The following is a 22,219-nucleotide window of genomic DNA, read 5'->3' as shown; positions in this document are numbered from 1 at the left end:
TGTGAGGGCCACCTCCTGGAGGCCTTTATTGTGGCTGAGGCTGAAGAAATGAGGAGAGGCTGGAAACATTTTGTTTAACATTAATACTGTCAATGGCAGCAATAACCATGTTAAAACTTCTGCAATAGTCTGCTGTTGGCCACAGGCTTCCCATTTTCACCAAATTAAAGTTAATTATCAAGATCCCTGCTATAGATTCATCTTCTGTTAGCTTCTGGTTGTCTCTTGGCTGCCTGTGAAAGTTTATCTTATTGACTTTCTCCAACATGTGGTTTAATTGGCTTCACCCCGCTGTGGGCAAGGTGCTATCACTGTAGAGAAATTGACTCTGGAACAACAGCTAGAGAATGGAAGCACATTGCAAGGTTGGCCAGATGCAATTATCACAAGTCCTGCTGCATCATATCTTCCCACCCCAAAACGCATCTCAAAGTCCATCTTCAGGATACTGCAGAAGATTTTGTCCAATTTTAACGTATGCAAGGACAGAGAAGAGTTCTATGCATTTAGCTCACTCTGTGTAAACATCTTGCCTTATACCTCTTCATCGGATGTACAGCATTTTAAAAAAAGCAGATCAAAATAGATATCCAATAATGGAAGGTTTTATTGCTTAATTTGCAAAGACTTTTAAACTTTGAGAATCTCACCATCTTCAGAGTAAAAAAAAATTAACAAGTGAAAGGGCATTTGGCAAATACAACAACAATACTTTCTGAATTGATTTGGATAAATAAAGAAAAGAGAAAATAGACAGATGTGCAATACTATCAGAACTTTTATGATCTCTGTGCATTACGGCCAATTTACTGCTTTTAAGCACACATTCACTACTATAATATTGAAAACACTTTCAGATAGTGGTTGAAAAATAAATATTAGGTAGGCCACTGTGAAGAGCATTCCTGTGTCTCTAAAATAATGTCATTGTCTTTTATCTTCACCTGAATGTGCAAATTGGACTTGGTTTATGCCTCATCTGCAAGATGGCTCTTTCAGTAACACAGGACTCCCATAGTATTCCACTAAAACGTAACTAGAATTATTTCCTCGTCATCAGAGCAGGACTTGAACCAACAAATAGAGTCATAGAGATGTACAGCATGGAAACAGACCCTTCGGTCTAACCAGTCCATGCCGACCAGATATTCCAAACCAATCTAGTCCCACCTGCCAGCACCTGGCCAATATCCCTCTAAATTCTTCTTATTCATATACCCATCCAGATGTCTTTTAAATGTTGCAATTGTGCCAGCCTCCACCACTTCGTCTGGCAGCTCATTCCATACACGTACCACCCTCTGTGTGAAAAAGGTGCCCCTTAGGTCCCTTTAATATCTTCCCCATCTCCCCCATAACCTATGCCCACTAGTTCTTCTTCGATCTTCGATGAAAAGTAATTTAGAAAAGTGAAAGAAAGAGTCAACACTTCAAAAACAATGAGATACAACACAACTCAGGAGACCAGTGAAGCTCTCTACAGTACCCATTTGTTAATTGTTGTTATCGTATCCATGTGACAAATTATTTTTCTGGATCCTGCACAAGGCAAAACACAGCTTCATTATTTTTTGCACTATTATTGGTGTGGAGGATTTGAATGTCTGACTCAGGCAAGAGGGTTACTTTGAGCCTATGTCAACACCTTAACAGTGATGGCAAAAGTGAGGACTGCATATGCTGGAAATCAGAGTCTAGATTAGAGTGGTACTGGTTGAAACTTTATTGCTGGAACAGCACAGCAGGTCAGGCAGCATCCAGGGAACAGGAGATTCGATGTTTCGGGCACAGGCCCTTCTTCAGGAAAGAAGGGCCTGTGCCCGAAACGTCGAATCTCCTGTTCCCTGGATGCTGCCTGACCTGCTGTGCTGTTCCAGCAATAAAGTTTCAACTTTGATCTCCAGCATCTGCAGACCTCACTTTCTCCTAGAGTGGTACTGGAAAAGAACAGCAGGTTAGGTAGCATCCAAGGAGCAGGAAAATTGACATTTTGGGCATCTCGGATGCTGCCTGACCTGCTGTGCTTTTCCAGCACCACTCTAATCTAGACCTTAACAGTGATGTTAATGCATCTCGGAACTGATTCTAATATTTGTAGTAGCAAAAACCAAGGATATTCTCCACATAAGACTGTGGGTTATGGATCAAATAAAATTTTCAGAACCAGGATTGATTGATACTTTTGCCTAAAAACAAGTTTAGGAGTAAACACAAATAAATGAAGTACGTATTAGCATTACCTAATAGAAGAACAATGAGTGGCCGAATAGTTGGTATATTTTTCAGTATTAAAGTAAATTAAGTTATATGGAGATAATGCAGGAAGATGGAGTTGAGGCAAACCATTAGCCATATTCATATTAAACAATGGAGCATTAGCGAAGTACCAGATGGGGTACTCTTGCTCTTGTTTCTTTGTTCTAGGGTTACTTCTGTCCCTTTGCTGGCGTTGCCACTGGTACTGGGCCTATTATGGTTAGTTCTCCTTACACCTAATATTTGTTTAGACAAGGAATGGAATTTAATGGTCACGGGAGCAGTCTGTTCACTGGATGGAAACAGGTGAAAGTGCTATCCCATTTTCATAAAAACAGGAGCCATTTAGCCCCTTGAACCTGCTCCACTATTCAGACCATGGCTCATCAGCAACTCAGTGCTATTTTCCTGCACCATTCCTACACCTCTTGATGTCATTGTTAACGAGAAATCTGTTAATCTCTGCCTTGAAGTTAATTACTGACTGTGCTTCCAAAGATGGCTGGGATTGAGAATTCCAAAGTTTACCGCCCTTTGAGTGACAAAATTTCTCCACATCTCAGTCATAACCTGTGATTCTGAGACTGTGTCACCTGATTCTAGACTCCATAGACAGCGAAAACATTATCTATCTTGTCTATCCCTTTTAGAAATTTGTCGGTTTCTATAAGACCTTTTCTTATTCTTAACTCTGGAGAACACAAGCCAAATTTCTCAATCACTCTTCACAGGACAGTCCTATTATGCTCGAGAGTGTGGTGCTGGAAAAGCACAGCACGTCGTGCAGCATCCAAGGAGCAGGAGGATCGACATTCCTGATGAAGGGCTTTTGCCCAAAACGTTGATTCGCCTGCTTCTCGGATGCTGCCTAACCTGCTGTCCTTTTTCCAGCATCACATTCTCGATTCTGATCTCCAGCATCTGCAGTCCTCACTTTCTCCTAGTCATATCATCCTGCCATTTCCAGGAATTATCTGCTGTATTAAGTCTCAATCAGACTTCACTTCCTAATCTTAAACTTCCTATTTCTAATGCTAGGAAAATTCCCCCCAAAATCCTGGTGCAAGGTTAAATTTTCTGACCCCAAGCGCTGCTGGCAAATTAGACAGTCAGGTCTCTAGTATCCCCAGTGGGCGCATACAGTATTGCACTGCTACTTACATCAATGATGGAATCCCAAGAAAAAATACAGTAGTTTTTTTTTAAGCAGTGTAGAGACAGACCATTCGACCCAACTGGTCCACACCAATCCTCAGAAGAGCATCCCACCCAGACCCATCCCCCAACCCTATATTTCCATGGCCAATCAACCTAACCTACACATTGTTGGAATGTGGGAGGAAACTGGAATATCTAGCAGATATCCACGCAGACATGGGGAGAATGTGCAAACTCCACTCAGTCACCCAAGGCTGGAATCAAATCCAGAACACTGGCGCTGTGAGGCAGCGGTGCTAGCCACTGTGACACCCTACTGAGCCATAATGCAGCCAGAAGTAAGGAAGCCCTTTGTCTCTGGATAGTTTCAAACCACCAACCTTCCGGTTAACAGCCGTGTTGGCTAGTTCTGGTCTATGAGTCATTATTCTGGGTTCCTCATGCAAATGCTTTGGCCTGTTTCCATACAGTAGGGAATCTAATCAAATCTAATCTAACCTAAAAACAAATCTGGCAATGTGGTTGGGAAGGAGGATCTCCCTACCTGCCAAGATCTTCCTCGTGATAGGACCATGTGATAAACATCCCTGCCCATGGCTAGGTAACTTCCAGCAATAGCAGGGTGAAATGGCCACTTGCATTGATTTTTAGGCAGGATGGCTGGCTTGAACCTTCCTAACCCAGACGTAATTGCAGGAAAATTGGGGAGGGGAGGTATTTCCACACACACCTTCCTGTCTGATAAAAAAAATACTCTCCTGCCCTTTCCACTGCCTTCTTGCAGGTTGGGGATTTCTGCCCTAGTAAATCAATGTTTCAGATATTCAGGATGAATTGTAATACGCTCCCACATTGGGAGATTTTAATGGAGCACACCACAGCCTTCCAGCTCCTTAGAATCAAATCTGTGGTGAGGAGGATCATGGATAGCCTTCCCCTCCAGCTGAGGGCATTAAACAGGCAACTAATTTTCACTTATACCGTTGTCGCTAGTTTTAGTCAGTGATGGGTGGGTAACTTGCCAAGTGGGACACAGTACACACAAGCACAAGTGAGGTTCCTTTTAGATTCCTACTAAGAGTCCCTCGTACTAAAATACTTCATGCTTGATCAAGGAAAAGGTGGTCCTTGTGACAGCCAATCCCAAATCAATGCTAGAGACACAGCCTCTTCCCACACATTCCAGTGAGCCCTTCTCTGCGGCCTCTCTCCCATTATCACACATCTGTGATCTGGAATCTGATGGCTCCAAGCCTCCCTGTTGGCACTGCTGTTCTGATTGACCAGAAGAACTTGGTAGGCAAGACCTTAGGTCTTTGAGACGGTTGGCTGCTGTCCATTTTTAGGAGTCTTTTCTAAAAGATATGACGCAGGGCTCTCACTAGATCACCAGTTGGGTGAGACCATTATTGCTTATTTGATTTGATTTGGTTTGATCTATTCAGCTCAATAAAGAAAGCTGGAACGAGAAATGAGTGCTTCATTTCACTGAATTATTTAATTCAATATTTTACTGTGTTATTAAAAGGTGATGGTTACCCAGTTGGCTGGGCGGATAGCAATTTGTTTAGATTAATGACAACTACCTGATCATTTCTCATTCCAGCTGAAATAGACTTGACACCTGCCTCCTCACCCCGTTCCAGAAAGTGGAAGGCAATGACAAATGACACTGCCAAGAAGACTAGCTCAGATGAAGCAACCAATAAATCAAGGACCTATGTTCAGGAAGAACACACTCAAAGGTTCCTTAAGTAAAAATGGCACCAACATCAGGAATACAGCAGCTTACTCTTTTTAATTTGAAACTTTGGTAATTAGAAGCTTAGTTGGAGACCAAATTATCAAATTACATTCTCAAATGATCAAAAATGCATTCCAATGCATGTACAGAATACATTTTAATAAATATACAATCTAGATAAAACTAAAGCTTAGAATTTATCTAGTTCTTTGGCATGAGCAAAGCCGTGTTTGTATATGTGCATTTGCCCTAGCGTGTATTTGTATATAGCTAACCATGTGCATAGCACAATCTAACCTTCTCCATCTCTTTACGCATCTCTGCTTCTGTGGCCTTTAGTTTCTGTTTGAGTTCTCCAATATTAAGTTCCAGCTGGGCATTATGTTTATGAAACAGCTCCAATTCAGTTTCCATCTGTAGAAGGATAAATGAGACACATACTTTTAGAAACTAAAAACTGAAATAACTGTGGATGCTGGAAATCAGAAACAAAATAAAAGTGTTGGAAACACTCAGCAGATCTGACAGCATCTAATCAGAGTTAACATTTCATGTCCAGTAACCCTTCCTCAGAACTGATGGTAGCAAGGAAGAATTGGATTATATACAGAAGATAGGATGGGGGGGAGAGGGTAAGGAGTAAATGATTGGTGAAAATAGAGCTCAAAGAGAGACAAGAACAGTTGGACAGACAAGGAGTGGATAACAATCAGGCCAGGAGAATGAATAGCTATTAATGGGGACAGTGAAACAGTTTAGAAATTGATAAGCAATGATTACATTTTCCTAAAGGAAGCTTTTATTTCTAATGCAAGTTTTTATTAGTTTATAATCCCAGCGAGTGAGATCTTCTTGCATGACAACTACAATAGACAACCCATTAACAAATTCAGAGTATGTTGGAGAAACTCAGCAGATCTGGCAGCATCTGTGGAAAGAGAAAGAGTTAATGTTTTGAGTCCAGTATGAACCAATTGATACACTCTTGGGTTCTGAAGAGGAATCATAATGGGCTTGAAACATAAATGTTTATTTCGCTGCAGTTGCTGCCAGATCTGCTGAGTTTCTCCAGCATTCTCTACGTTTATTTCAGATTTCCAGTATCTGCGGTATTTTGCCTTTATTCGCCAGACAATTCCTTTAGAGGTAGAAATAATTAAAGCTTTGTAGGGATCCTATGAATCCAGCTATCTGAAATCCAAATGGTTAAATAACAAGACATGCATTTTATTTATTACCAATGAGTAAAATAACTTACTGCCTTGATGGACTAAGTGTTGAATTGGTGTGTTAGTTGAAAAATGTGGTGCTGGAAAAACACAGCAGGGCAGGCAGCATCTGAGGAGCAGGAGAATCAACGTTTCGGGCATAAGCCCTTCTTCAGAAATGAGGCTGGTGTGCCAAGCGGGCTGAGATAAAGGGTAGGGGGGAGGGAATTTGGGGGAGGGGCACTGGGAATACGATAGGTGGAAGGAGGTGAGGGTGATAGGCCGGAGAGGGGGTGGGGGCGGAGAGGTCGGGAAGAAGATTGCAGGTCAAGAGGGCGGTGCTGAATCCGGGGGTTGGGACTGAGATACGGTGGGGGGAGGGCAAATGAGGAAGCTGAAGAAATCGACATTCATCCCGTGTGGTTGGAGGGTTCCTAGGTGGAAGATGAGGCACTCTTCCTCCAGGCGTCGTGTGGTCAGAGTCTGACGATGGAGGAGGCCAAGGACCTGCATGTCCTTGGCAGAGTGGGAGGGTGTTCAGCCCTGGGGCGGTTGGGTTGGTTGGTGTTTTAATCAATTATTTGCTTCAGCTGAGTGGCTTTTCCTCTGCTTCAACTGATCTGAGCAATCTAGAATCATCGAGATATACACCATGGAAACAAACACTTTGGTCCAACTTGTCCATGTCAACCAGCTATCCCATATAAATCTGGTCCCATTTGCCAGCATTTGGCCCATATCCCTCTAAACCCTTCCTATCCATATACCCATTCAGATGCCTTTTAAATGTTGTAATCATACCAGCTTTCACCACTTCCTCTGGCAGCTCATTCCAGACCCACACCATCCTCTGTATGAAAAAGTTGCCCCTTAGGTCTCTTTTTTATCTTTCCCCTCTCACCTTAAACCTATGCCCTTTAGTTTTGGACTCCCCCACCGCAGGGAAAAGACCTTGTCTACTTACCCTACCCATTTTTAAAAATCACACAACACCAGGTTATAGTCCAACAGGTTTAATTGGAAGCACATTGGCTTTCGGAGCGATGCTCCTTCATCAGGTGATTGTGGAGGGCTCGTTATAAACCTTGATAAGGTCACCCCTCAGCCTCTGACGCTCCAGAGAAAATAGCTCCAGCCTATTTAGGCTCTCCCTATAGCTCAAACCCTTCAACCCTGGCAACATACTCGTAAAGCTTTTCTGAGCACTCACGTTTCACAACATCCTTCCTGTGTGAGGGAGACCAGAATTTTATGCAGTACTCCAAAAGTTCTGTACAGCCGCAACATAACCTTCCAACTCCTCTACTTAAAGCACTGACCAATAAAGGAAAGTGTACCAAATGCCTTCTTGACAATCCTGTCCACCTGTGACTCCCCTTCCAAGGACCTATGAACCTGCACTCCAAGGTTTCTGTTTAGCAATACTCCCAAGGGACCTTACCATGAAGTGTAAAAATTCCTGCCCTGATTTGTCTTCTCAAAGTACAGCACCTCACATTTATCTAAATTAAACTCCATCTGCCACTTCTCGGCCCATTGGCCCATCTGATCAAGATCCTGTTGTTCTGAGGTTACCATCTTCACAGTCCACTACACCTCCAATTTTGGTGTCATCTGCAAACGTACCAACTATACCTCCTATGTTCACATCCAAATCATTTATATAAATGATATAAAGCAGTGGACCCAGCACTGATCCTAGTAGTACATCGCTGGTCACAACCCCTTACCACCACCTTTGAGCCAGTTCTGTATCCAAATAGTTAGTTCTCCCTGTATTCCGTGAGATCTGACCTTGCTAACCAGTCTACCATGAGGAACCTTGAATGCCTTACTGAAGTCCATATAGATCACATCAACTGCTCTGCCCTCATCAATCCTCTTGATACTTCTTCAAAAAATTCAATCAAGTTAATGAGACATGATTTCCAGCCCAAACCATCCAACTCAAACTGCTTGCCTCAAAACCTGATAAGATCAAAAATCCCAAGCTCACCACATAGCATCTGTATGTGCATACAATCCTAATGATAATTAAATTACGGCAAGGTGATTTACTACTAAGGGCGTAAGGGATAATATAAATTGAGCATGTTCCCAACACAAAAATGGATACTGTAATCCATCTGCACAAACGCAATTACACCCATGATGTCTCGGCACCATAACAGTAAATTGTTCTTAGCTCCTGAATCTGCAGAACAGAAAGAAGTGAGCAATTGGGAATGACAACTAATCCCTGAGAATACAGTAGCATAGGCAGCAAGCTGGCTACAAAAATGGAAAAGAGCAAACAGTGTTTAAAAGATATTTGTTGTAAGATTGTTGAAACATATGGGTGATGTTCCTCAAGGGACAGTAATGAAACCAGCTTTATTCACTACTTACATAAGTAAGGAATGGGAAGCAGAGCACACTTTAGAGATTTTTGTTACAGTTATAGAGGATGCATAATTGAATTTAACAATGATTAATAAACTTGCACAATGTATATTTAAATAGGAAACTAACTTCATGACAGCCATATGTGAAGTGCTGCTAAATGCTTTAAAGAACAAAGAGAAACAGAAAAAAGTGCAATACAGCGCAGGAACAAGCCCTTTGGATCTCCAAACCCGTAACGACACATTTTTCCCTTCCATTCTAAAACAGTCTTTACTTACAGAATCCATAACCCTCTGTTTCATTCCTATTCATGTATTCATCCAGGTGCTTCTTGAATGCTACTAAACTGTTACATTGTAGTAAGACTGAATGAAATTGTCACATAATATCACACTACAATACTGAACTTATGCACATATGCATTTGTTGCTCCATCTAGCAGTGGTGTATCCCATAAATGCAGCTTAATAAAAATACAAGCTATTTCAAAAGTTCTCAGTTGTTTTCTGAAGACTTACTTGCTGTATTTGCTCTTTCATTTCTTTTATATCATTTTCTCGTGGTTCAATTTGTTTCTTAAGCTCTTTAATTTTGTAATCCAGAACAAATTTAAACTTTTCCAATTCTTGATTTTTCTTCTTGAGATCATAGATCCGCTTTTCCTGTACATAGACATAATGTTAGATTAATTTTAATTTTACAAGTGTGAAACTGAGTACAGTTATAATTTCTTTCTAAGTCAGGAATTGAAATTCAACTAACCTCCACCTTCAATGAGATTTGCACTATGCATGTGCCATTATACTTAGAATGGTGCTGGTATAGTATATTTAGTGGTCGATTTGCTATTTGTAATGATATGTACAGATATATCCATGCAGTTATCCAGTAAGGTTTATACCAATTAGTGATGGTTTAAACTGGATAAATTTGGCTTCCTCAAATCTAGTTTCATCTACTGTACTATATGCAAGTACATTTTCTTCTATGTGCAATATTTTTATAATATTGACAAATGTATCAGTCATGGATGAACTGAAATCAATAGACTGTAAGAGATGGGAGCCTGGCTAGAAAAACATTGGAATAGTTGAGGCTGGAAGTGACAAAGGCATGAACAATTCAGCATCAGATTGGTGAAGCAGCAGCAAAGATAAACAATGTTACAGGGTGGAGATAGTGGTCTTTGTTGAAGGGAATATGAGATTTAAGGATCAACTTTAAGGTCAAGTAGAAAGCTGAGATTGCAATCTTATTCCACATGAGACAGTGACGGGGAGGGAGATGGAGTTTGTGGCAAAAATGGAGAACATACTGAGAACAAGACAGTTACTTCAGTATTTATATAACTAAAGCAAATTGTGGCTCACCCAAGAATGGAAATCTGACAAACAACACAAAACATTAGAGTGATTGAGATAATTAATGAAGATGTAAAACTAGAAAACATTACACCTGTTCCCATGTCTTCCAATGTTGTCACCCAGAGGAACAATATAATTTGTTGTTTTATGCTCGGTAATGTGAGATTATCAATTATTCAGTCTTTGAATTATACTTTTATTATAGATCACTGCAAAACTGTTTGTGATATTTTCCATCTTACATTCTATTTTATAACTCAGATTCTAAGGTCAAATGAACATTTCCTTGATTTTTTAAAATATGATGCCCTGATTGCTTTAGCAATTTTTTTAAACAGTATGGATTGAATTTTATGGGTGGGATTTGGGGAGGACATATTCCTCACCACCTGCACACCTCACCAAAAACTAGTTGAAAAGTCAATCAGCACAACACTGACATAAAGTTGGCTGTCCTGCGGTGACAATATGGTGGAAGTCCGACTTAAAGAGCTCTATCCATTCAAATTGGCCAACAGCTGAGTAGATTCAGCAATGTCAGAAAGAAGTAATGGCCACTCTGTTCCTGCTTTCTCCCTGTATCCTTGGATCCCTTCAGCCTTAAGAACTATATGTATCGCTTTCTTGAAAGCATTCGATGTTTTGGTCTCAACTGTTTTCTGTGGCAGAGAATTCCACAGGATCACCAGTCTCTGGGTGAAGACATTTCACCTCATCTCTGTCCTGAAAGGACCAACCTGTATCCTTAAACTATGAACCCTGGTTCTAGACTCCTCAGTCATTGGGAACGTCCTTCTGCATTTACTCTGTTTAGATGTGTTAGAATTTTATAGGTTTTTATGAGATCCACCCTCATTCTTCTAAACTCCAGTGATTATAGTCCTGACTGATCCAGTCTCTCTTCACACACCAGAACTGTCATCCCCAGGAATCAGTTTGGGAAACCTTCATTGCACTCCCTCATATCCTGAACAAACTACTCACAATACTCCAGGTGTGATCTCACCAAGGGCATATACAAGTGAAGTAAGACATCCCTGCACCTGTGCTCGAATTCGCTCACTATGAAGGCCAACAGACCATTTGCTTTCTTCATCCCCCTGCACCTGCATGGTTACCTTTACTGACTGGTGTACAAGGACACCTAGATCTCACTGCACCTCGTCCTTTCCCAATCTATCACCATTTAGAGAATCATCTGCCTTACCATTTTGCTACCAAAGTGGATAACCTCACACTTATCACATTATACCTCATCTGCCATGCTTTTGCTCACTCATTTAAGTTGTCCAAATCACATTGAAGAATCCCTGCATTCCCCTCATAGCTCACCTTCCCACCAAGCTTTGTGTCATTTTCAAACTTGGAGATTTTACCTTTAATTTTCCGATCTGAATCATTAATATAAGACAAACCTCAATTAACTGGCATTCGATTAATCGAATTTCGGTGATCTGATTAAGATCACAAGGTCTTGATGCATAGCTAACTATGTTATCAGGCAGCGATTGTCCAGCATTCAATTAACCAAATGCTCCCCGCCCATGTCCTTGGGAATAATCAAGGTCCCTCTGTATATTGTGACTATCTGGGGCCCAAACACTGATCCCTGCAGTACCCCACTAATTACTGCTTGCCAGCCAGAAAAAGACCTAACTCTTTGTTTCCTGTCTCTCAACTAGTTCTGTATACATGTCAGTACACTACCCCAATCCCAAGTATGTTAATTTTATATGCTAATCTCTTATGTGGGGCCGTATTGAAAGTCTTCTGAAAGTCCAAATAAATCACATCACCCTTATTAACTCTACTGGTTACATCCTTGAAAAATTCCAGCAGATTTGTCAATAATAGAGTCATAGAGTCATAGAGATGTACAGACGGAAACAGATCTTTTGGTCCAACCTATCCATGCTGACCAGATATCCCAATCTAATCTCGTCCCACCTGCCAGCACCCGGCCCATATTCCTCCAAACCCTTCCTATTCATATACCCATCAAAATGCCTCTTAAACGTTGCAATTGTACCAGCCTCCACCACATCTTCTGGCAGCTCATTCCATACAGGTACCACCCCCTGCGTGAAAATGTTGCCCCTTAGGTCTCTTCTATATCTTTCCCCTCTCACCTTAAACCCATGCCCTCCAGTTCTGGACTCCCTGACCCCAGGGAAAAGACTTTGTCTATCCATGTCCCTCATAATTTTGTAAACCTCTATAAGGTCACCCCTCAGCCTCCAATGCTCCAGAAAAAAACAGCCCCAGCCGGTTCATCCTCTCCCCATAGCTCAAATCCTCCAACCCTGGCAACATCCTTGTAAATCTTTTCTGAACCCTTTCAAGTTTCACAATATCTTTCTGATAGGAAGGAGACCAGAATTGCACGCAATATTCCAAAAGTGGCCTAACCAATGTCCTGTACAGCCGCAACATGACCTCCCAACTCCTGTACTCAATACTCTTGACCAATAAAGGAAAGCATACCAAACGTCTTCTTCACTATCCTATCTACCTGCGCTTTGACTTTCAAGGAGCTATGAATCTGCACTCCAAGGTCTCTTTGTGCAGCAACAAACTAAGATTTGCTTTTCCAAAATTACAGCACCTCACATTTATCTAAATTAAACTCCATCTGCCACTCCTCAGCCCATTGGCTCATTTAATCAAGATCCCATTGTAATCAGAGGTAATCTTCCTCGTTGTCCATTACACCTCCAATGTTGGTGTCATCTGCAAACTTACTAACTATACCTCTTATGCTCACATCCAAATAATTTATATAAATGAAGAAATGTAGTGGACCCAGGACCGATCCTTGTGACACTCCATTGGTCACAGGCCTCCAATCTGAAAAACACCATCACCCTCTGTCTTCTACCTTTGAGCCAGTTCTGTATCCAAATAGCTAGTCCTCCCTGTATTTCATGAGATCTAATCTTGCTAACCAGTCTCCCATGGGGAACCTTGTTGAACGCCTTACTGAAGTCCATAAAGATCACGACCACCACTCTGCCCTCATCAATCCTCTTTGTTACTTCTTCAAAAAAATCAATCAAGTTTGTGAGACATGATTTCCCACTGACAAAGCCATATTGACTATTGCTAATCAGTCCTTGCCTTTCCAAATACATCCTGTCCCCAGGATTCCCTCCAACAACATGCCCACCACCGATGTTAGCCTCATTGGTCTATAGCAGTTCAGGCAGCATCCGAGGAGCAGTAAAATCGACGTTTCGGGCAAAAGCCCTTCATCAAGAATACAGGCAGAGAGCCTGAAGGGAGGAGAGATAAATGAGAGAAGGGTGGGAGTGGGGAGAAAGTAGCATAGAGTACAATAGGTGAGTGGGGGAGGGGATGAAGGTGATATGTTGGGAGAGAGGGTGGAGTGGATAGGTGGAAAAGAAGATAGGCAGGTAGGACAAGTTATGGGGACAGTGCTGAGCTGGAAGTTTGAAACTAGGATGAGGTGGGGGAAGGGGAAATGAGGAAGCTGTTGAAGTCCACATTGATGCTCTGGGGTTGAAGTGTTCTGAGGCGGAAGATGAGGCGTTCTTCCTCCAGGCGTCTGGTGGTGAGGGAGCGGCGGTGAAGGAGGCCCAGGACCTCCATGTCCTTGGTGAGTGGGAGGGAGAGTTGAAATGTTGGGCCACAGGGCAGTGTGGTTGATTGGCGCGCGTGTCCCAGAGAGGCTCCCTAAAGCGCTCTGCTAGGAGGTGTCCAGTCTCCCCAATGTACAGGAGACCGCATCGGGAGCAACGGATACAATAAATGACATTGGTGGATGTGCAGGTAAAACTTTGGATGTGGAAGGCTCCTTTAGGGCCTTGGATGGAGGTGAGGGAGGAGGTGTGGGCGCAGGTTTTGCAATTCCTATGGTGGCAGGGGAAGGTGCCAGGATGGGAGGGTGGGTTGAAGGGGGGGCGTGGAACTGACCAGGTAGTCATGGAGGGAACGGTCTTTGCGGAAGGTGGAAAGGGGTGGGGAGGGAAATATATCCCTGGTGGTGGGGTCTGTTTGGAGGTGGTGGAAATATCGGCGGATGATTTGGCTTATGCGAAGGTTGGTAGGGTGGAAGGTGAGCACCAGGGGCGTTCTGTCCTTGTTATAGTTGGATGGGTGGGGGTCTGAGGGCGGAGGTGCGGGATGTGAGGGCATCTTTAACCACGTGGGAAGGGAAATTGCGGTCTCTAAAGGAGGTCATCTGGTGTGTTCTGTGGTGGAACTGATCATCCTGGGAGCAGATACGGCGGACGCGGAGGAATTGGGAATACGGGATGGCATTTTTGCAGGAGGTAGGTTGGGAAGAGGTGACATCCAAGTAGCTGTGGGAGTTGGTGGGTTTGTAAAAAATGTCGGTATAAAGTCAGTCGTCATTAATGGAGATGGAGAGGTCCAGAAAGGGAAGGGAGGTGTCAGAGATGGTCCAGGTAAATTTAAGGACAGGGTGGAATGTGTTGGTGAAGTTGATGAATTGCTCAACCTCCTCGCGAGAGCACGAGGTGGCGCCAATGCAGTCATCAATGTAGCCGAGGAAGTGATGGGGAGTAGTGCCGGTGAAATTACAGAAGATCGACTGTTCTACATAGCCAACAAAGAGACAGGCATAGCTGGGGCCCATATGGGTGTCCATGGCTACCCCTTTGGTCTAGAGGAAGTGGGAAGATTCGAAGGAGAAATTTTTAAGGGTGAGGACCAGTTCGGCCAAACGAATGAGAGTGTCGGTGGAAGGGTACCGTTGGGGACGTCGGGAGAGGAAGAAACGGAGGGCTTGGAGGCCCTGATCATGGCGGATGGAGGTGTAGAGGGATTAGATATCCATGGTGAAGATGAGACGTTGGGGGCCAGGGAAACGGAAGTCTTGGAGGAGGTGGAGGGCCGAGGACTTGGAGGTCCTGGGCCTCCTTCACCGCTGCTCCCTCACCACTAGACGCCTGGAGGAAGAACGCCTCATCATCCGCCTCAGAACACTTCAACCCCAGGGCATCAATGTGGACTTCAACAGTTTCCTCATTTCCCCTTCCCCCACCTCACCCCAGTTCCAAACTTCCAGCTCAGCACTGTCCCCATTACGTGTCCTATCTGCCTATCATCTTTTCCACCTATCCACTCCACCCTCCCCCCCGACCTATCACCTTCATCCCCTCCCCCACTCACATATTGTCCTCGATGCTACTTTCTACCCACCCCCACCCTCCTCTCACTTATCTCTCTACCCTTCAGGCTCTCTGCCTGTATTCCTGATGAAGGGCTTTTGCTCGAAACGTCGATTTTACTGCTCCTCGGATACTGCCTGAACTGCTGTGCTCTTCCAGCACCACTAATCCAGAATCTGGTTTCCAGCATCTGCAGTCATTGTTTTTACCTCATTGGTCTGTAGCTCTTGGCATTTCCTTACCACCTTTCTTAAATAGTGGCACCATGTTAGCTAACCCTCAGTCTTCCGGCACCTCACCTGTGACTATTGATGATACAAATATCTCTGATTTCCCTTTCATAAATCCAGGCTGATTCTGAATGATCCTGTCCCTGTTTTCCAAGTTCTCCGCTGTTAAATGTTTTATAATGAACTCTAGCATTTCCTCACTATCAATGTCTGGATAACTAGTCTATCATTCCCTGTTTTCTTTCTAATATCTTTTTTAAATAATGTGGTTATATTATCTAACCTTAAATCCATAGAAATTGATTATTCGGATTCTACAAAATCTTGAAAGATGATCACTATTTCTAGCGACACTTCCTTGAGTGCTTTGGGATATAGATTATCAGGCCTTCAGGTTTTATTGGCCTCTAATCCCATCTAAATCCCCAACGTCACTTCTCTACTAATACCAACTTCCTTCAATTACTCTCTCTCACTGGACCCTGTGTTTCCCAATATTTTTGCATCCACCTTTGTGAAGTCAGAACTTAAACATGTATTTAACGTGTCTGCAAACTCTTTGTTCCCCTTTATAACTTCCCCCGCGTCTGACTACATTTATTTTCACTAATCTTTTCCTTTAACATACCTTTCACAATCAGTTGGTATGTTCCCCACAAGCTTACTTTTGTATTCTATTTACCCACCCTTAATCAATCTCTTTCCTCGCCTTTCTGAAATCTAAAGTGGTCCCAATCCTCAGTCTGCTGTTTTTTTCGCCAATTTGTAAGGTTTCCCGCACACGTAAAGATGTCTGGGAACATTACTTAAGAAGGGTTAGGGACCTTCAAAATAAGGAGGGAATGCAGTGGAGGCTGGAATTTAGAGATTGCTGGGGTGCAAAATACAGGCAGTAGGTACCCTTCCTTCCCTTTCCTTCACAACTTTCAACACCAGCTCTTTCGCAAATTCGCAGTCTTCCCCGGATGCACATATTATTGTAGTGGAGGCAGAACATTAACATCCATAATATCAGCCATGAGTGAATGGCGGAGCAGACTCAGTGGGCCAAATGGTCTAATGCTGCTCCTATAGCTTGTGAACATATGATTAGTTCCTCTATGGACCTAAAGGCATGCGGGCTGCCTGATGCCTTACCTACACCTGCAACTTAGGGTGGAGCTTGGGGATGAGCTAGCCACCTGTTCTTTTTTGTGCACTCCACTTCTACCAAGTCACGTTAAAACATACTGAAAAGAAGTCAGAAAATTCATTCCTATCATTCATTTTACCACATATTGCTTTATAAACTTAAATAAGTCACTTATAAATTGCAAAATTACACAATTTAATATCTAGTTCCCTTTTCCAACATTAGCAGGTTAATTGGTCTACATGTATTTTTCTACAGAATTGTACATTCCATTGTTTTAATCTATTTTCCCTGTGTGTCTGTAATTAGCACTGGCATATCAGCCAGCTATCTCCTCATTGCCTGACCTTGTCCTGAATAGTTTCATCACGTTCTAAGATTTCTTTCTTGAGTCCTTGGATGTCTTTCTCCAGTGACCTGATAACTCCATGCAGTTTTTGGTGTTCACTCTTCAACTTCTCAATTTCTCCCTGCTTGTCTTCAATTTCTTTCTGCAAGCTGGTAAACTGAGAAAGGAAGAAATGAGGGAGATAAATAAGATACTCTATCTTTTGAGGCCATTTTCACAGACAGAAACAAACGTGAATTTGGAAGCTGTGACTGGAAAAGAATGATCACATTAATATGTCAAAGCTTTTTGCTTTATTCTGAACATTTCTATCATTGTGCCAGATTATGGTAAAAAGATTTACAGTGTCTGGGGTTCACCCATATTCTGGAACTCAGGCCTGGATTTCCATTTTCCAATTGCACGAGGGTGAGGTGAAATTTTGCCTAGCCTCCTAAACCCTGAAAGTATTTTATTTGTAAGATTTTACAAATGATGCAAAAAGAAAATAAGCCCTCCTGTCTTTTCTGCTTTCTTATACCTTTTTTCTCATAATTCCTGTCTCTCCTTTCAACCGGAGATTTGCCTCTTTCTCGTCTCTCAGATTTCGTTCATATTTGATTTTAATGTCCTGTATTTCACGGTCAGCATCCTCTTCTATCTGTTTCTTTGTTTCATCAGATTCTTTAATCTGTTGCCTGGACTCTTCCTGCAGCTGAGGTGATTTAAAGGAGATTGTCAAGCGAACAGAATAATACAAAAATACAACACAGTTTTAAAAACAGTAATTCTCTATTCTTATCCACCTTACCTTCACTGGTTTGTACATGCATTGGGATTCCTACAATTCCATGAGCTGTAAGGTTCACTTTACCAGAAACCTCCCACACAGGGCCCAAGCCATTTGTCCACTGTGCAGGTTTGATGCAGAAACAGGGTACCTCAAACCCATCTTGCAATAGCCAACTTGATCAGATCCTTTCCTGTTGTATATTGTGCTCACTTATGAATGGGCTGATGGCCATCATTTTTGGTCAGGTAAAGTGCCCAGACTATTTCAGATCAACTAAAAGGTAAGGAAACTCAGAAGTTGAAGCAAAATGTGAAGTTAGTGATTTTACTTTTGTTTTGATCCTACCTAATGTTATTACTTGACACGTCAGATTGCAATCTGGCTTGATAGATCATATTTTGTTTTTAACAAGGTGGTCTCTCACTACGACAGAAACGCACATGTTTCAAATACTGTTTTGACAATAAAACTAGAGTTTATTAAACAAATAAAATTAAGATAAAATAGAATAAACTATATAATTTACTTATAAACCAAATTGGAAGAGTTTTAAACAGAAAGGAAAAGTATAATCCCATTAATCCATAAACTCATCTTTTGTGACAACTCTATGGCTTTAAGAGATGTGTTTTGTCCTCATGTTGTTTTAATGAAGGAGGGTTGAGACAGCGATACTGAGCTGTCAGTTCAAAAGCCAATCAAGTAAACAGCTTGTGAGACCTTGGTTTTTTTAAAATTGGAATAGGAACAGCGTGAATGGGTGGGATCAATCTCCCACAAATGAGGATTTTTAGCTTTGGCTTTCAGCAGTTGCTGGGGTCTTGAAGCTGGATGCGGAAGCTCTTATTCCTCTCTCTGTTATAGTTCAAAGCTGGGGCTCTCTTCCTTGTTGCCAGAATTGTATCTGAGGCAATGTATTTTATTGAATTTGCTTTTGCCAAGGGTGTGTTAATGGATGCTATTATATTGGAACAGTTAATTGGTAGTGGTTTATATATACATATAATATATATCATAGATTATTTTGATAAGCATTTTGACAGTTACAGTTAAGCCAATTATTTTATTTTATTTTGTCTCTTTTTTAACTGTAGTGTAAAAATAAAGCATATTTTGCTTAATGCCCAGTAGTTTAACTAATCAAATTGTATCTGGAATTGCCTTACCTTTAAAATAAAAAAAAGTTAGTATTTAGATTATCTTCTTAATAGATTTTGAGGGGGTTTGGCATGGTCCATATGACTTTACAAATTTAAAAAAAATCAACATCCTATATACTCTATCCAACAGTAACCCTTGAACAATATTTATAGCAGCATCAGTATCTCTGACACCTCAATGGGTTTAAGGTAACTGTGACTTCAACTTCTGGCTGGAGCCTCTGAAAAGGAGCTATCAAACATGTGAGTTTAAACAGAAATTTTTTTCAAGTCTTCTTCAGGGTATTATCCCAACATTTCTGTTCTGGGACTATCACAAACTCCTTATTCTGAAGTAATCTAGTTTAATATATTTTTTTCCCTTTCCCAGTCAATAAATGTATAAGCCATGAAAGGACTTCTCAAAACTGTGCAAAACCAAGTAAAAGCGAAACAAAAGGTTTTCGTCTTTGTTATAGGTAAGCTTAAAAAAAAACTTTTCAGTCCAGAAATTCCTAGCAAAACCTTGAAGTACAATTGTCTACCTTGCTAAGTTATAAGATCCTAAAGTAAACAAAAATCCATTAAGTTTCTAATGTACTCCTCACAAACGGTTTTAAAAGAAATCATCATAGCTACTAAAATGACATATTTCTTAATTTCAGACACAGGAAACTCATATGCTACTAACTTAAAAATTAACACCAAAACTTCAAATAAATGATATTAAAAACATGAATGAACCAGTTTATTTCCCACTATGCAGCAGTAGCATGACTGATGTTTGCTACTAACAAGATGCTGCTGTCATGCTGAGAAGACATTCTGTCTGTCACACAAATGAATAATGAGGTATATGCATTTCAGTGTTGGTGTGATGTTCGATATGTATGCCATACGCTCCAATTCCTAAACAATCACATTAAACAACACTTCACCATTCACAACAGTCAAATTACTGACCAACCCAATGCTTGTCCCAATTTGGACAATATTTACCAAATAAACCAGAATATGTGTGAAGATTTATGCTGCCAACCAATTTAGGATGTTAGCCAGGTTTATAGTATAATGCAGTTTTGTTTTACTGGATGCCAAAGATTTGAACACGTAGGGCCCTTTTCTTTACATACAGACCAAATATGTACACACTCTTCCTGTTTCAACTCAATAAATTAGGCCACAACCTTGATCTGGTTCATTTCACAGGGTAATGCCTTATTCAATCAGGGTCAATCTGCCAGTTTGAAATTTAAACAACATTTGCAGTTAATTGTCAGTCATCAATAACTGGTGCATTCTCCATAGCACTGCCTTAAACACTGAATGGATACTCACCACTCAATCATTAGCCTCTCCTCATACAATGCAAATGTTATTTTTTCCCTTTACTTTGGTATTTCATGTGAATTGACCGGGTGAGTACAAAACAAAAAACATTGATGAAATGTATCCTTCTTAAGTATTATTCTTAGATCTGTGCTACCAAATGACTAACATATTTTTACTCGTCATTAGTCACTTTTTCAGAAAGGAAAAATAACTATACAGAGGCCTATTAATTCCTGATCTATGGGCTTCTTCTGTCTCACCTGTTCAATAAATTTACCCTTCTCCTGGAGTTTGGTCTCATAATATTCAGTCAGTTCCTCCAATGCTTGGCTCTTGCTCTCATCCATTTCATTGAGCTGTCTTTCATAATCTTCCTGCATTCGCTGGGATTTAAGCTGCAACTCCTGGTATTTTTCATATTCTAACATTAGTTTCTGGTTGTTTATGCTTTCTGCAATTAGAGTAAATTTAGATGTAAAATATATATTTTGTGGAGTATGCGGTGAAGTTAATTCCAACACTCTTAGTAATATACTATGATTTAACTGTGTACAAGAATCTAAATTAGACATTGAAAATAAATAAGGGTGATCATCACCATCTGCTGATCAGCTGATACAAGATACAAGAATGCTTTAGGAGTTCCACTGGTTGGGATGTCGAGAACTAGGGGGTGTAATCTAGAAATTAGAGGTAGGCCTTTCAGAAGTAAAATTAAGAAATCTTCCACAGACAAAGGATGACAGAAGGTCCCTCCTGCAAATCAATTGGTTTTCCAAATTTGAACTTCTTGGGTTCTTTTTATCCAAAGGTATTAAAGAATAAGAAGCAAAGCTGGGTAAATGGAGTCAAGTTCCAGATTAGTGTTAAATGTCATAACAGGCGCTAAACGGCCTGACAAGTATATTAATCTATTCTTTCTCTTCACAGATGCCAGAGGGTCTAGTGCATACTTTCAGTATTTTATAAATATATTCTTTGTGCTTCTCAGCACACACATTCTGACAACCAAGTGTCAAATGATACCTGTTAACACAGAGTTTCCACAAACTGGCGACTCTTCTGCGGGCTTGAACAGCCTCTAGTAGCAATAATGGATCAAAGTAAGTCAGACAACTGACTACCAAGTAGCACATTTTTGCAGGCTGGCTTATGAAAAGTAAGATGAGGCCTGTGAACAAGGATCGTGCCAGCCTCTGAATGCCCTATTGATATTGTGATTGGTAAAACTGTAGTCTTTATGCCTGAAGAACAAGAGGAATACTGCAACTACATTGTCAAGTTGCATCACTGTTTTGAATTGTAGTGTTTCTAAGCAATAGGTCAATTAATTAATTTTATCAACTCAGGGAATCAACATTTAGTTACAATCTGTAGGATTAGAAGACACAAGACAAGAGTAAATGCAGCATGCGTTTTTACCTAAGTCTTCAATGTCTTTTGTATGTCTATCCAGGATCAGTGCTGTATCTTCCTTATGCATTATCTCAATCTTGTCTTTGTCAGTCTTCAAAACCTACAGCACACCACAATGTCTGATTATTTTGAGAGTTGGAATGCATAAGCACCACACCTCAAAGTTTACTTAATAAAAGTAAATATTAATACAAGGTGGTGGATCAAATGCTTTCTGTTAATGTGTTTGAATAGTCTGATGTACTGGAAAAGAATGACACCCCACTGAGTGAACTTAATTTTGAATCAATATTGTCCTATCAAAGATGACTCTTTATTATTGTTCATGCTGTACTCTCTTTATAAGATATATCCCAAACTCCCCACCAAAGTTAAAGGTTAAATTAATTATTTAAGTAATCTCTGGTGGTACATAATTTTTCAATGTGTTTTTTTGGAATTAACTTTTGCATGGTCATATTTATGTCCATCCTAACAAGTGCCTGTGTATTCCTCCAAAAGTTGACAAGATACAAGCTAGAAGATAAATTGTTATACGAGTGCCATAGATGTTTATGCTAACCCCACATTCCGAGGACAAT

The 22,219-nt window shown here is 41.1% G+C and overlaps 1 protein-coding gene across 2 annotated transcripts in view; it reads right to left on the bottom strand.

Moving 5' to 3' along the window:
- The window catches only part of cfap57 (cilia and flagella associated protein 57), an 88,885-nt gene that overhangs the window by 18,607 nt on the left and 48,059 nt on the right, over nucleotides 1-22,219 (bottom strand). For both annotated transcript variants that reach the window (XM_043698897.2, XM_043698898.2), the window contains 6 exons: nucleotides 21,645-21,738; nucleotides 20,483-20,673; nucleotides 17,500-17,673; nucleotides 16,978-17,136; nucleotides 9,270-9,413; nucleotides 5,456-5,572 (listed from right to left, as the gene is read on the bottom strand). In XM_043698897.2, coding sequence (XP_043554832.1) covers nucleotides 5,456-5,572; nucleotides 9,270-9,413; nucleotides 16,978-17,136; nucleotides 17,500-17,673; nucleotides 20,483-20,673; nucleotides 21,645-21,738 — 879 coding nt within the window. The remainder of the gene's footprint in view (nucleotides 1-5,455; nucleotides 5,573-9,269; nucleotides 9,414-16,977; nucleotides 17,137-17,499; nucleotides 17,674-20,482; nucleotides 20,674-21,644; nucleotides 21,739-22,219) is intronic.

This window comes from Chiloscyllium plagiosum, unplaced genomic scaffold, assembly GCF_037043375.1.
Source record: "Chiloscyllium plagiosum isolate Xiang-an unplaced genomic scaffold, Cpla_swu_hap1 HiC_scaffold_9, whole genome shotgun sequence".
Taxonomy (NCBI): domain Eukaryota; kingdom Metazoa; phylum Chordata; class Chondrichthyes; order Orectolobiformes; family Hemiscylliidae; genus Chiloscyllium; species Chiloscyllium plagiosum.
This window is presented reverse-complemented; position numbering and strand designations above follow the sequence as displayed.